The sequence below is a fragment of the Tubulanus polymorphus genome, chromosome 9, assembly GCF_964204645.1.
Source record: "Tubulanus polymorphus chromosome 9, tnTubPoly1.2, whole genome shotgun sequence".
Taxonomy (NCBI): domain Eukaryota; kingdom Metazoa; phylum Nemertea; class Palaeonemertea; order Tubulaniformes; family Tubulanidae; genus Tubulanus; species Tubulanus polymorphus.
Window position 1 is genome coordinate 587,619 of NC_134033.1, and position 13,996 is coordinate 601,614.

Below are 13,996 nucleotides of genomic sequence, written 5' to 3' on the forward strand. Positions count from 1 at the left end.
TCAAAATAATCATAAAACTTGGATTAACTACACGAAAACGATCGGCACATTACAACCCGATTTTAATGGCTGGACGTAGCCAATTAGGTCCTGACTGCGAGGGTTATAAATCGAGCGCGTTGTAAGAGTCTCAGTTTTTATAGCTCTTCTCTCGGTCGGTTGTGTTTGGAGATTCCCGTGCGTTGGATTCACATCGTTTTACGGAAGTTTTGTCGCGGATAGAAGTTCCGCGCAGACGCCAGCTCGCTCCTTCACTCTCACTCACAACGCGTTTCCTACCTCGCCTAATTTCGCTTTAACTGTATCTGTTTCACCGGTCGGTCGAAAAAGTGACATCGTTCGGATTATTATCAGAGAATATTTGCGTCGGTTGTTTTTTGTTAACGAATTCGATTTATTTCCGGATATTGTTGTTTTCTAAGCGACAATGAAAGAGGAGTTGAATCTATGGATGTTTCTAACAACTCGGAACTGATATAAACTAATAAAACAACTCGCGCGAAACTGAACGGATTTTAACACGAGATCAAACCCGGAATTTTTAACTGGACCAATTTATAGGATAGAAAATGGTTTACTGTAGAATTATAGCAGCGACTTTAGTCTTATTCAATTTATTCTGTCAAGAAGTCGACAGTATAAAATGGCTGTAAGTATCAGAATATAGAAAATCTAGTCATCTGACCCGGTTCTACTGTAGAATTGGGTTTAATTTGAACCAAAGCTAATTCCTTACGTACTTTTGGGTGATTTTTCTTTTGCCCTAAAGCCAGTTCCACATGTGTGTGGGTTTGGTATAACTTCGAGCCCAGAACCGCAGTTAGTCGTGTGGGTTTAATTCGACTCTGAACCTAGTTCCACAGTTGGGTGGGTCTAATTTGACTTTGGACTCAGTTCCACAGTTGTGGGGGTTTTATTTGCCTACCAGCCCAATTCCACAGTTATGTAGGTTTAATTTGACTCTGGGCCCAGTTCTACAGTTGTAGGGGTTTAAATTTTGACTGTGGACCCAGTTCCACGGTTATACGAAGGTTCAATTTGACTCTGGTTCAACAGTTACAAAGAGAAATGACAGACTACTGAATAGTAGCGATCGACTACATATATCTGATAGTATTCAGTATCATATTGCTTCAAATCCTGCCTTTAAACAATGTTAATTAATTGTTTATTCGTAACGAGACGACATCAGACAAACAATACATCACAAATTAATCCAAAAACTTCAAATCACATTAACTTTTATTGAATCAAACGCCAACATCGAAAATCGAAAAATGTTACTGCAACCAAAGCGAGATTATCTCAGCGTCTAAATATCTAATTTGACGACTGAAATTAGATATTTTTGCGAGATTAATTTTTCCTGAAGATGAATTATTTCCAATGATTCATGAATTCTATGACGTTCTGAGTCTCCCTCGCGAAGCCACGTGGTATCGTAGATATTTTAATGGCTCCTGTTTCTGTGAAATGTTTGAATTCCTTGTCACTTACGTAAAGCATTTTACACGTGGGAAAATTCAGAAATATGATTTTATCAATGCTTATAATTGGCAGGCAAAAATAGAGATGACTTCAGTAATGTGAGGCGTTATAGATTCAAGCGCCGAAAATTCAAGTTACCCGATGACCAGTTAGTTACCTATCAAATATGTCTAAAATCGGAGACAAACGGTTTCCATAAAGATAACATTTAAACTTTGAAATGAAGTTTTAACTGATTTTCTCAGATTTTTATTGTTATATTCTGTCTGATATAGGTCTAGTTGTTTCGGGGGATTTAATGATTTCGACAGTTTGAGTGTCGACTGACGCCTCGCTGTTGACTTACGTCGACAAGTTGACAAATTATTTATTTAACGTTCATTTGTCAAACTTTGACAGAAGACATTTGTATCGCACATGAAAACGTGTTCGCGTCATTTGTCTCCCTTCAATCTATCCATATCTATTAAACGAATTTATCTAAATGAATACAAGTTACAACGATTTGAAACGTAGCATAATTTATTCAGGTATTCAAAAGTAATCGAAGTTCAAATTCAGATATTTTCGAATCGAGTCACATTAACCCAACACCAGTTCCGTCTCTGATCCAACCTAAGAATCCCACAGTAATAACAGAAACAGGCGAAAAGTTCCGCTTGTAGCCATTGTCACTAGGTTTCGATCATGAGATTAAGAATATATCTTATTTCTTGGTTTTCATGGACGAGTGACTCAAGTCCAGTTCAGTTGACGAATAAAACCCGCGACCAAAGAAAGACTGTGCAAGAAATTCGATTTATCGAGTAAAATGCTAACAGAGCCATTTTCAACAGCTTTTTTTCACAATTAGAAATGGCTCATAGCATTTCAGTTGAAACTTCAGTTAAAAAATCTTCATACACTTTTTCCATGTTCGTTGGTTTTATTGTTGGGCCAGTGATACATTAAGCCAATACTTTATTGCACTTGAAATAAAATGCACGGACGTGTTTACAAATGAATGCAATTCCTTAATTCTTGAAAACTAGTAAACAAATAGTGGAAACGACACTGCCCTGGACGGTGAGCCAGGCACTGGCTCGAATTTCAAATCATAATTTTCTCGCTTAAGTTTATTAAGTTCCTCTTGGGTTTTCTCGTATAAAGAATCTACACGTCTCCCGGCGACGACGTGAACGAGGGCAATAAAGCAATAAAACGTAGTAACGTGTCTGCTGCTAGTGCACTGGCGGGAACTGGTCAGTTTGTCTGGCCGTAAAGTAATAAAACTCGTGAACCGAACACAGAGAGGGCTGGGCAGTGAAAACCATTATATCTCAATCAGCCGCTAACTACAACTTAAACAGAAATAAACGAAAGTTTTATTAGCGATCTTTCAATTAGCATCGATTCGATAGTTTTTGTAAAATCTAATCTGATCTTGTACGTATGTGACGTCATAGTCAGTTTTGCTAACCGGTGCTGGACCCAGTTCCACAAAAAAAATTTGACTCAATTTGAGAGATGAACTACATTTTACTACGACTTAAATCTTAACACACGACAACAGTGGAACTAGATCCAGGGGCTTACAATTCTTTTTTTTTTGGGGGGGGGGGGGGGGGTCTGTCGTGTACGTGTGGTCACGTGGAAAAAAGAACATCGCTAGGGAAACGCTAATAAAATATTCGAATCAATCTACCAATCACAGCGACGACCGTTGCGTCACATTTACATATATTCAAATTTTATTGATTTTGCATAACACTGTATCCGCCCGTATATAGACCGAATTTCGTTTTTGAATATTTTCAGCGCTCTCGCTAAAAGCCGGCAGCGACACTGGAACCAAACGGTGCACTGTATCCGGTCACGTGCCGATGGACTGGTCGCCGGTCAGGTGAGGATTTGTAAGAAGAATCTGGATATAATGCACGCGGTTCACGAGGCTTCGGCTCAAACTCATATTCAGTGCATGCGGTTATTCGCTGATCGCAGATGGAATTGTTCGTCGATTCAACAAGCGCCTAACTACACTCCCGATCTTACAACCGGTGAGTTTTAAATCTGTATTAAATGTATTCTAAAATCCTCAGATCAATTAGCAAGAATTTAAATTTGGAATTTTATTCAGTATTGCTTCTACAAAATAAATGCATATGTTTGGTCGAGACTTGACTCATGGGCAGATACATTTTAACATTGGCTCCTAAAATGAATGACCTTACACTAGGTCCTTTACATAAATGGTTCTTAGAAGGCACTTAGAAGTCGTTTGGTTGACTATAATAACCAAAATGTGCTTAGACTGACCTTAAGTTGTTAGAATTGGTTTTCAAGATGGCCGTAAGACGGGTGTCAAGTTGTCAGATTGGCAACAGAACCAAAATGAACTTCGACCGGTCTTTTGGATTAGATCAGGATGATCTTAAACTGATCTTCGTTAAAATCTCAACTTCTTGACCCCAAAAACTTTACAATAAGTTTTTTGATTATTTTTCTGATACAGGTACAAGAGAACAAGCGTTCGTGTACGCGTTATCATCAGCATCGATCACTCAGTCGATAGCACGTGCGTGCAGTTCCGGTCGTACGAGTCGCTGTAGCTGTGGCCCACTTCCGAGGGAGCCACCGGACGGTGACTTCAAATGGGGCGGGTGCGGGGACGATTTACGTTACGGAATTTACCTCAGTCGGACGTTCACTGATGCGCCGTATATCTATAGAAAGAAATCTAAAAAAGCACCTGCGGCAGGTGTGGACATTGCGACGCAGGCGCCACCTGTGTCGAAAAAATCTAAAATGAAGGCCGTTCGAAAATTCAAACGGTCTACAAAAGCGCAAGTAAATCGCCATAACAGCGAGGCTGGCAGACAGGTAATTTGAATTTCATCCTATTGAAGTTAGTTCATTTTTCAGATACCAAACCTACAACTGAGGAACTCTAGGTCCAGTTTCAGATCAATTATACTCGCCCTATATACGGTGGTAATCAGGAACCAAACCCCGTAATGATAACAATGATTGGTCATCCGAGACCAGCCCATTTGTTCACCCAGTCCTGGCAGTGTGGTTGTCTCCTCAGAGATCTCCGTTACTCTACGAGTGTAACCAACATCCGACACCAAGGTTCATGGTGAACCCATTTGGGTACTGACCCATCCAAGACTAGCCCACCCTAACGTGGAGAGGGACTTGAGTAAATTGTGTGGTTTTGTAAAACATTGAGTAACGTCGGCTCGAGCCGTGTACTGAGAGAGAGAAGAGAGAGAGAGAGAGAAGAGAGAGTGTGAGGGAGAGAGAGGAGAGAGAAAGGAGAGTGAGGGAGAGAGCTCAGAACTGCAGACCGACCGATCAGTTCTATTTGAAGCGGTTTGTTTCATCACAGCCGAAAGATCATAAATCAGTAATTATCTAGTTACACATTTATTGAGAGTTTCTGTTGGAGCTGAGGAAACTGAAGTTTCTCATCTCTCTCTCTCTCTCATTTTGTTGTTGTGTTGTGTTACAGTGTTTACGATGAGGTGTGCGGCTCGGTTCACTACCGAGACCCGGTACCCCCAAAACCTGTTACACTAGTCACTCCCCAGGCGTCCAAACAAAATCTATCATCTAACCTTCCGACATCCCCAGTGACAGCGACTTTAATCTTACGTTATTTCAAAATTCTTAAGATGTATATTCTAAGATTAACGTCCTATCTACAGTTATAACAATTATAATGATGATGAAAATTCATTTCCACAATTAATTACAACATGTCATAAAGAGATATTCAAGATTATACAAAATATGAAATATTTTAACATAATGTTGAGCAGATAAGATGAACAATCGCTTGTAAAAGACTCTAATCCCCTGGAATATAGCTATGAATATAACGTCTAAATCTGATCATTATTCGTACAAAATGTAAGAGGTTTATGTCTAAATTTGAAGTCTTTTCTGTGGATAAAACTTCTAAATTTGCAGTTTGTGGAAAAGGTTTTTAGATATATTTATCTTGAGCTTCAATACAGCATAAATACTTTTCCCTTGGACACAAAACCGGCCCAGTCGTAAAGCTAAATCTTATCATTAATTGTACAAGATTTAAGAGGTTTATCTAGTTTAGAGGTGGATAAAACTTCTAATTTGTCTCATAATTTGTGCTAAATGGAATGGGTTTTTAGTTTCAATACAGCAAAAATACTTTGAACTCTTGCACACAAAACCCAGTTGTGAAGTTTTGTCGTAAAGATTTGACTTTTCTAGAGTCTCGAACAAGCTATAAAGCCTAATAGATCGCATTACGTTACGAGGCTTACAGCTATGTATACAAGTATAGGCGAAACGACGTAGAACTTTATGAGAAAAACTTTTAAACGGCAAACAACAGAAAATTAATGATTTCCACGGCGCATCGAACAAAAGCAACCGCGCGAACTGAAAACAAGTTTCAAAAATAAACACGGCTGTATTTGAACCCCGGAAGAGAATAATAGGTGGCCTTACGATATTAATGTTTTCTGTCCAAAAAACTCCCATAAAACGGTTTCAGTGATCGATAGGAAATTCCGAGCTTATTCGAGGCACAAATTATCGCCGTATAATAGAATAGCAAACAATCATTCAGTCAAAGCGATTGTAATTTTTCTTTCGCCGTTATCGTTCGTTTTATCTGAAACGATATGTGATTTCAGGGTCTATTTTTGCCTTAACTTTATAATGAAAAATGAAAAATATGATCAACACAGCCGCGGCCCCTATCGCCTTCTTAAACGGCTGTAAACAGCTGATATTATGATATGTAAGGTTTTTAGGAACGTGGTTTTGATAGTCCAGTGGCGGCCTTTAAAGTTTAAGGTGGCTCAAAGCTTAAAGCTTAGCAGTCTGGGGTGGGTGGGTATCAGTCTAGGGTGGGTGGGTTTGTGGGTATCGGTCTGGGTTGGGTGGGTTTGTCCAAATCAGTCTGGGGGTGGTTGGGTATCAGTCTAGGGTGGGTGGGTTTGGGGAAGCAGTCTAGGGTGGGTGGGTTTGGGGAAGCAGTCTAGGGTGGGTGGGTTTGGGGAAGCAGTCTAGGGTGGGTGGGTATCAGTCCGTTGTCTAGATCGCTCTAATCATTTGTCAAATAGCGATTTTCACCTTTTGTTTGACAGTAAATGAATGTTAATGTCGGCTGCGAGAAGATGTTCAACTACTGAACATCATTAATTACTCGTTCCTAAAACACCTGTACACCCGCCATATTGGATTCCCGTAAAATGCGGAACAGTGCCATTAAACCGACTACTGAGTGATGTCGGATGTGTTCAGAGTCGGGAGAATTTTGACAATTGATCGATTGAAATCTAACATACAATGAATTCGCAACATCTCCGGCTCATCGCGTGCGCTGCACTTATTTGTAAAGAAATGTTCGCAATTTCGTTGTTAGTTGGAATTTTTGGTTACTGATGCAATAAAAATGTTAAGAGCACGGAGGAAGGGAAAAGGTTTTCACCCTGAGGAACCACGTGCGCGTGGCTTCTAACATTAACTTCGAAATAGCATTCTGTTAAAACATTTATAAATGTCGTCTTGGCGAACTGCACGAATTTTTGACGCCGTAAAAAAACCGTTACAATAATGTTTATACGGCGTTGATTCTAAACATGCGTTATTTACTGGTGGGTTCTGTGTGAGTCGATGTGTACTACGTCACCAATATAGGCGTTAAAATTGAAATATTGTGAATTTTGGGCGTTTATTTTGTAATTGAATGTATTTCATTACTCTTATTCGATAAATCGTTGTGCACCCCGTCATCAATATATCGAGGATGGACTGGTTGCCGTTCAATTCAATTATCGATATATCAAAATATTAAAACCCAAATTGATCCTTAATATGATATGATTTATGTTATATTATTGTCGACAATTCTAAGCAACGTGTCATTTCTCAAGGCTTTGATAAACTTTCAAGCTCAGTTTTTTTGTTCCCATAAGGGGTGAAATAGATATGGAAGAACCGCTTGTATGTCACGTGTATGTCACGTGTATGTCTGGACCATACGATATCCTAGCACCAATGATATTTCAACTGCTAACTTTCATTTTCTTGTTCAGCTAATATCCACATTTCCCAGTCTATGTAGGAGTTTAATAAATTATCTGATGTAAACTTGGTTCGTTGCATTTAGAATTTATCACATGTTTTCGTCTATAAATTAGTATTTTAACAGCAATGACTCAAACACCTTGCGCGCTCTGTCTGCTGTTGTTATAGTCTTTGCCATCGTCGGAATTTCTGCGAATTTTTACGACTTTTGCGCAGCGATAAATAAACTACCGCGCACAATATTCATTACACTTACACATCCATATATTTCACTCATCATTAGAGTTTTGACAGAAATTCAAAATGGCTGCCACGCAGCTCTGTATAGGTTTTTAGGCGAAGAGCCTGTTATGAAGATAACTGTCATAACGCACACGCCCTTTAGGGCCTTGTATTGTGTTTCCTTTTTACAAAAAACCCAAAAATTTATTCGCTTGAATCATTAAAAGTTTTTTGACGGATAGGAGAAAATTCAAAATAGCTGCTAAGCAGCGATATAGGTTCTGACCATACTTAGGGCCCTTGGGGCGCATGGAAACTTGATTTTCATGCTACAATTACTAATAGTTCTCGGGTTGTAATAATTGTTGAGCAAAAGGTTCACTTTAGGGCGATAACTTTGAAATTTGGACTTTTCATCAAATCAGCCCTAGCAATGACCTATTCCGTGAAGATCGTTCTAATATCACTTTCCCCCTCTTAAAAAATCACCGCGAATTTAACTGAAATAAAATTTGAATTGTATTTTACAGGCTGTCGAACAGAGCATGCGCAAATCGTGTAAATGCCACGGCGTATCCGGTTCCTGTTCGTTGAAGACGTGCTGGAAAGCGTTACCAGATGTCGCTCAGATCGGTCAGATTCTCAAAAACAGATATCACGTAAGCATTTCGGAGAATTTCATATATTTCGGTGTTTTTCAAACTCGAATTCTACCGCACAGCTGTGAATTAGAAGCAATAGGTTGGCAATGTTCAAATTCTGAATTAATCACCTTGAAAAGTAAAGCATTATTTCAATCTTTAATTGAACACCAACAAAATAGGAATAAAAGTAGAATAGCCCCTGGCGTGGAGAATGCTAAATGATTTAAATCCACTGTTTAAGACTTAAAAAGATTAGGGCTTGAATATGATGATACCTTGTTCCTCCTAATCGGCCGGGTCACTTTTATAAACTGCAATATTGTCACAGTTCATTTCTATCGCTGCCGGGTCTAATATGGTTAGCTTGATCACGATTTTTTTTTAAAAAAGTAATGTACAGGGTAGATAGGCGGCCGCAGGGTCAACCTTTTTAGCCCAGCCGAAATGAGAAACAAGGTATCAATCATTTTCAAGCTAAAAAATATTTATTCAGCAAGAATTAGAATAGAAAAATTATAATCTATAGACTGTGGTCAGGTGTGAGGGCGAAAGCTGACAAAATACTGCGAAAGTAGCGTACGATACTATAATGTCTAGAATCAGCGCGGTAACTTTCTGTTTGATGTATAATTTATTGACCAGCTAACAAGTTATCTCTACGCCGAGGATCAAACGCGTTTTTCCCGGTTCAAACGCCGCGTAAAGTGGTTTTTATAACGGGAACATGAATGAGCATCAGCGAACGAGCGAAAAAAAACCCGACGGTTCGCGAACGAACTCCGGAGGCCGGGCAGATTTTCTATTTTATTATATCAACGATTTATTTCATGCCTTTGTAGTAGTAAAGCGCGGCGCGGTCGTATATTTTACTTTACTGAGATTCGAACACATTCTGAAATAACGTCGGTACTTTTGATTAGAAAGGGAAACTGTTACATCAGAACCGGCGCGGGTTATAACGTGTAGGAACGGGATGTATGTAACTGTTAGCTCGAGTCTCAAGAGCGAGGAGTCGAGCTGAGCTACGACACGTCACCCAGAGGTGGGCGATACTGATGTAAAATTTAGGACCTATTCGGGTTTGAATGTCGGGTCCTACTGAATTGCCAATCCGACTAAAAAGATAATGAAAATATTAATGAATGATTTATTTATTTGTTGGGCTATGGGTCGTTCAGTGGTTCGACCAGCAACCTCGACCAGCAAGATAAACCCGATTCGAGTTTGATTAGAATTGTGGGATCATTACTGGATCTAAGTGGTCGACTTTCGAAAACATATCGATGTAAAAGACTAAAAACATATATCATATATTAATAACTTTATTCACTGCGATTGTTTTTAGATTATATATTCAAAAAGTAGCTTATATAATATGTACATTTATATCGTTACAAATGTAAGAACAAACCAAACAGATGGCTACAACATAGCTTTCCCCACGGATACCCCTTTGAAATAACCGAATAAGTTTAGTTTTTTACGACACAATTATTCACTAACATCAAAAAATCTCGAACGAAGAAAACATGTCCAGCAAAACAAAAAGCAAATCATTTTTACGCGTGTTTTGATTCGAAAGGTTTTTATGGTCCCCCAATTAGCGCTTGTAAACCGGCGACAATCGGCGGAAACTATCGATAGAACAGAGTATGAATTCACGGTCGGACGCGTTACGAACGTTTCATTCGTATATTTAATCAAATCCACTGATTCTAATTGTACGTTCGGTATTTTAATGATATTTTTACAGATCGCAGTCGAGGTCGTAAAGCGAAAAGTGGAAAAACGAAAACGTCTTGTACCGATTGACCCCGACAAAATGTTCTTCAGAGTCGACGAGATGATTTACTATTCGAAAAGCCCCGATTATTGCAGCCCGGATAAAAAATTGGGCTCGGTCGGCACGCGAGGCCGGTACGTATTTTAGTGTGTACTGAGTCCTGGGTTCAGTTACACGGAATAGTTTAAGCTTAAAACGGTTGAGTTTGAATTATTGTCCTCATTGACACTGTAAAATATCAAATATGGCAATTCTTGTTAGCAAGGGTTTGGATCTTCAAAACCCTGCGAATCGACCTAATTTTCCGCAGCCATTTATCACCTCAACATTGCATCATAGAATATCTCCTTTCGTCCGACCAAATGCTTCAATGTACAGTCAACCCCCCGATATACCGCCCGCCCACATCGCTGCAGAACGATTTTGACGGTGTAGAGAGTATGGCGGTATATCGGGGGTGTTTTACTATGTATTTGCATAGAGTTGTACATTGAGAAAACCCGGCGGTAAGCGGGGGTGGCGGTATATAGCAGGGTGATATATCGGGGGTGTTTTATTATGTATTTGTATTGGGTAAAATGGGAGGGTGGTGGTATATAGCAGGGTGATATATCGGGGGTGTTTTATTATGTATTTGTATTGGGTAAAATGGGAGGGTGGTGGTATATAGCAGGGTGATATATCGGGGGTGTTTTATTATGTATTTGTATTGGGTAAAATGGGAGGGTGGCGGTATATAGCAGGGTGATATATCGGGGGTGTTTTATTATGTATTTGTATTGGGTAAAATGGGAGGGTGGTGGTATATGGCAGGGTGGCATATCGGGGGTGTTTTACTATGTATTTGTACAGAGATGTACTTTGAGACAACCTGGCAGTAGGAGGGGGTGGCGGCTAATGGGAGGGCGGTATATCGGGGGTCGACTGTAGCTTACAGTAGAATATAAAGTGACCAATCATTCTAATATTTCGATGATATTTTGTAGATTTTGCAAGCAGAATTCTCCGGGTTCAGCGAGTTGTGACTCTATGTGTTGTGGACGGGGATATCTCAGTTATACGGAGGAGGTCAAGGAGCGATGTCACTGTAAATATTACTGGTGCTGTTACGTCAAGTGCAAAACCTGCGTCAAACAAGTCGAACGTAATATGTGCCGGTAAAAGCCGAATACCGTGATGACGTCATAAACGTGAACGCTTACGTCACCGATGTGCTATCGATGCGCCCGGATGAAACGCCCCTCCCCCGCGAAGCCCGTACGTTCGATCTCACGAATCGGACTTAAAGCGATTGAGTCTTCAGACTCGGACATGCAACTCTTTCGATATTCGACAACAGGTTTAAGCGATTTTTTTGTGAAAAGAATTATTCATTTTTCTACTAGCTCTGAAAATGGCGTCGCTTTGAATTGACATTGCGATTTGTCTGTTGTCGGAGAAGAAATAATGATTTAAAACCAAATGAACTTGAACCAAATGACTTGAACTGTTCAGAGAGTTTACTGTGAAATCGACTTTAAAAGTGAAATTTGCTCGATTCTACTGATTAGTTTTATGGCGATTTTTCTTTGAACGGAATAATCTTTTAAAAATGTTTCTGACAATCTGCAGTAATTTAAAAAAAAAACGTGTAATAAAAGAATATTATGATTATATATCTGTAGCTAGAAATATAACGACTATGCAACAACTATGCAACTGAAAGAGAAACTGCTGTAGCGAGCAGATCTCGCGCAAATCTCGTAAACTATCGCGAGATTTTACTTTGATTTTGAGGAGAAATTTCTTAGATTTTTCATCCTCTTAAAAATCGAAATATTTGAATATATGAATATCGATATACACGAGAATAATCTGTAGGCCTCTCCGTTAACCCCTATGATAAATGATGACGTCATAGGGGGATTTCATGGACGAGGCCATTATTTCTGAGCGGATATTTTGGCGATGCCATATCTCTGAAACTGTTTTCAATCTATACTCAAACTAACAGTGCCTTCAAATGCTTGTCCCTCCTTAAATGTCCTGATTATTCAGCGGAGAACTAAAAGTATTGCCTGAAGGGGGGAGGGTAAGAGGGGGAGGGGGTCCGGGGTGGGAAGAATTACGATCTGTATATATTTTGAATAAGTTCCGATAAATGTTACTGAAAAACAAAGATAATTGAGAATCTATCGTAAATCCGATGAAACATTTTATGAAACGATCTTTAACCAAAAATGTAAATAAAAGACAATTATTAATTATTATCACGTAATATATTACAAATTTAATTGTAATTAATATCGATATCATCGATTTGCGTCGCTTTTTGTTTATAATGGACAGTCTTTAATTACAATGAGTAACCTAGGTAACCGCGGGTAAAAATAGGAATTTCAGGAAAAATTGAAAACCCGGAAACGTCACTGAAATGAAGAATCTTTTATCAGTTCTGTGTTTGGAAAATTGCTTCATTATCGATCTTAGAGAAAAACTATATTAATTTATGATAAATATTATAATTATTATTCTAATTATTGGTATATATTATTATGAATATTGTATTTTCGTTTTAACAATTTTTTCTTTTATTGCATTTAGTTGAAGATGAGATGATATGAAACATGTATAAACATAATCAAAATGAGATCAAAATTATCATCATTAAAAAGAAGTTTTCCTTTTGTAAAATTCGAAGTCTTTTATCGTTCTTTATATCATGTCGTCCACACAGTGTTGAGGTCATTCGATGGTCAGCGATGGTCAGTAGTGGTCAGTTAGTTTACCAACAGATGAGTACCACGTCGACAGTTCTTTTGATCGAGTCCCACAGTGAACTCGGAATTAAAATCAGTTGATTTTCGATGTGTTAACTCTGAGTTAAATCTAACTCAGCAACTGTGGAACTGGTCTTTCTAATTCAAAGCGAGCCGGTGAGCTGGTCAAGCGGTCATTCTGTGGTCAGGTGGATTTTCTGTCTACGAGTTACTTAAATCGCAAAAACAAACCCTGAAGTTGGAACTCAGAGACTGCGGATTTACGCGGGGTGCGAACTATGCACGGATTCTTGTGGGCCGTGAATGAATTTGCACTAATTGTGAACCGAGTGTTTAAGAAGTTCGTTTTGCCCTCTACACCACAAACCGGAAGCAGCGATCATTTTTTTAAGAAAAGATATAAAATCTTAATTATTCTACGAAACGATGATCGCTCGATCGAATCCGCGAATTGACCCGGTCGCGTGTCGGTTTTTAAAACCGGTAAGTACAGGCGATCCTGAGTGTGGGTATGCACCCGGTGAACCCGCTGGGGATTGCTCGGGTGTGCGTTCAGTGTGTAGTCACCGGGGGCAATAAAAACATAAAACACGTGGTAATAAATAAATAGCTGTCAATACACGAGAAAGAATGAGAAAAGAGAGACAGAGAGAGAGAGAGAGAGTGAGAGAGAGATCGGGGGTGAGGCAAAAGTTCAAACTTCTGTGCGAAAACTCTGACGTCTGAAATTCGGAACAGCCATCGAGGAGAAGAAATCGCAACGACATATCATTGCTCTATATTTCATATTCTAAAAACAAAAAAATTGCTTAAAGACGTTTTAGAAAATATCAAATATATGATTCACGGTTGAATCGGTTAAATCAATCGAAAATGAACTAATTGAAGAGAGTCAAGGGACGATTAGCTATTTTTGTGGAATTGCCAATTGGAATTACCAATTTCGAAGAATTTTTCCTCAGCTTTTTTATCTTGTTGAAAAAAGCGAAAAAATACCATTCTGTGAACAAATTTGCAAAAACAAGTCTCAAAGAATT

At 39.0% G+C, this 13,996-nt stretch overlaps 1 protein-coding gene across 1 annotated transcript; it reads left to right on the top strand.

The window, feature by feature from the left end:
- Nucleotides 1-508: 508 nt before the first annotated feature.
- Nucleotides 509-12,244, top strand: LOC141911045 (protein Wnt-11b-2-like). Its single transcript, XM_074801994.1, has 6 exons — nt 509-649; nt 3,286-3,524; nt 3,980-4,347; nt 8,304-8,432; nt 10,171-10,334; nt 11,187-12,244. The coding sequence occupies exons 1-6, from the start codon at nt 570-572 to the stop codon at nt 11,359-11,361; spliced, it is 1,155 nt and encodes a 384-aa protein (XP_074658095.1). The 5' UTR covers nt 509-569; the 3' UTR covers nt 11,362-12,244.
- The last annotated feature ends 1,752 nt before the right edge of the window (nt 12,245-13,996 follow it).

Coding starts and splice junctions, on each gene's coding strand:
- LOC141911045 (XM_074801994.1), top strand. CDS start 570: ATGGTTTACTGTAGAATTATAGCAGCGACTTTAGTCTTATTCAATTTA. Junction 3,525..3,979: donor CACTCCCGATCTTACAACCG/GTGAGTTTTAAA, acceptor TTTCTGATACAG/GTACAAGAGAACAAGCGTTC. Junction 10,335..11,186: donor TCGGTCGGCACGCGAGGCCG/GTACGTATTTTA, acceptor GATATTTTGTAG/ATTTTGCAAGCAGAATTCTC.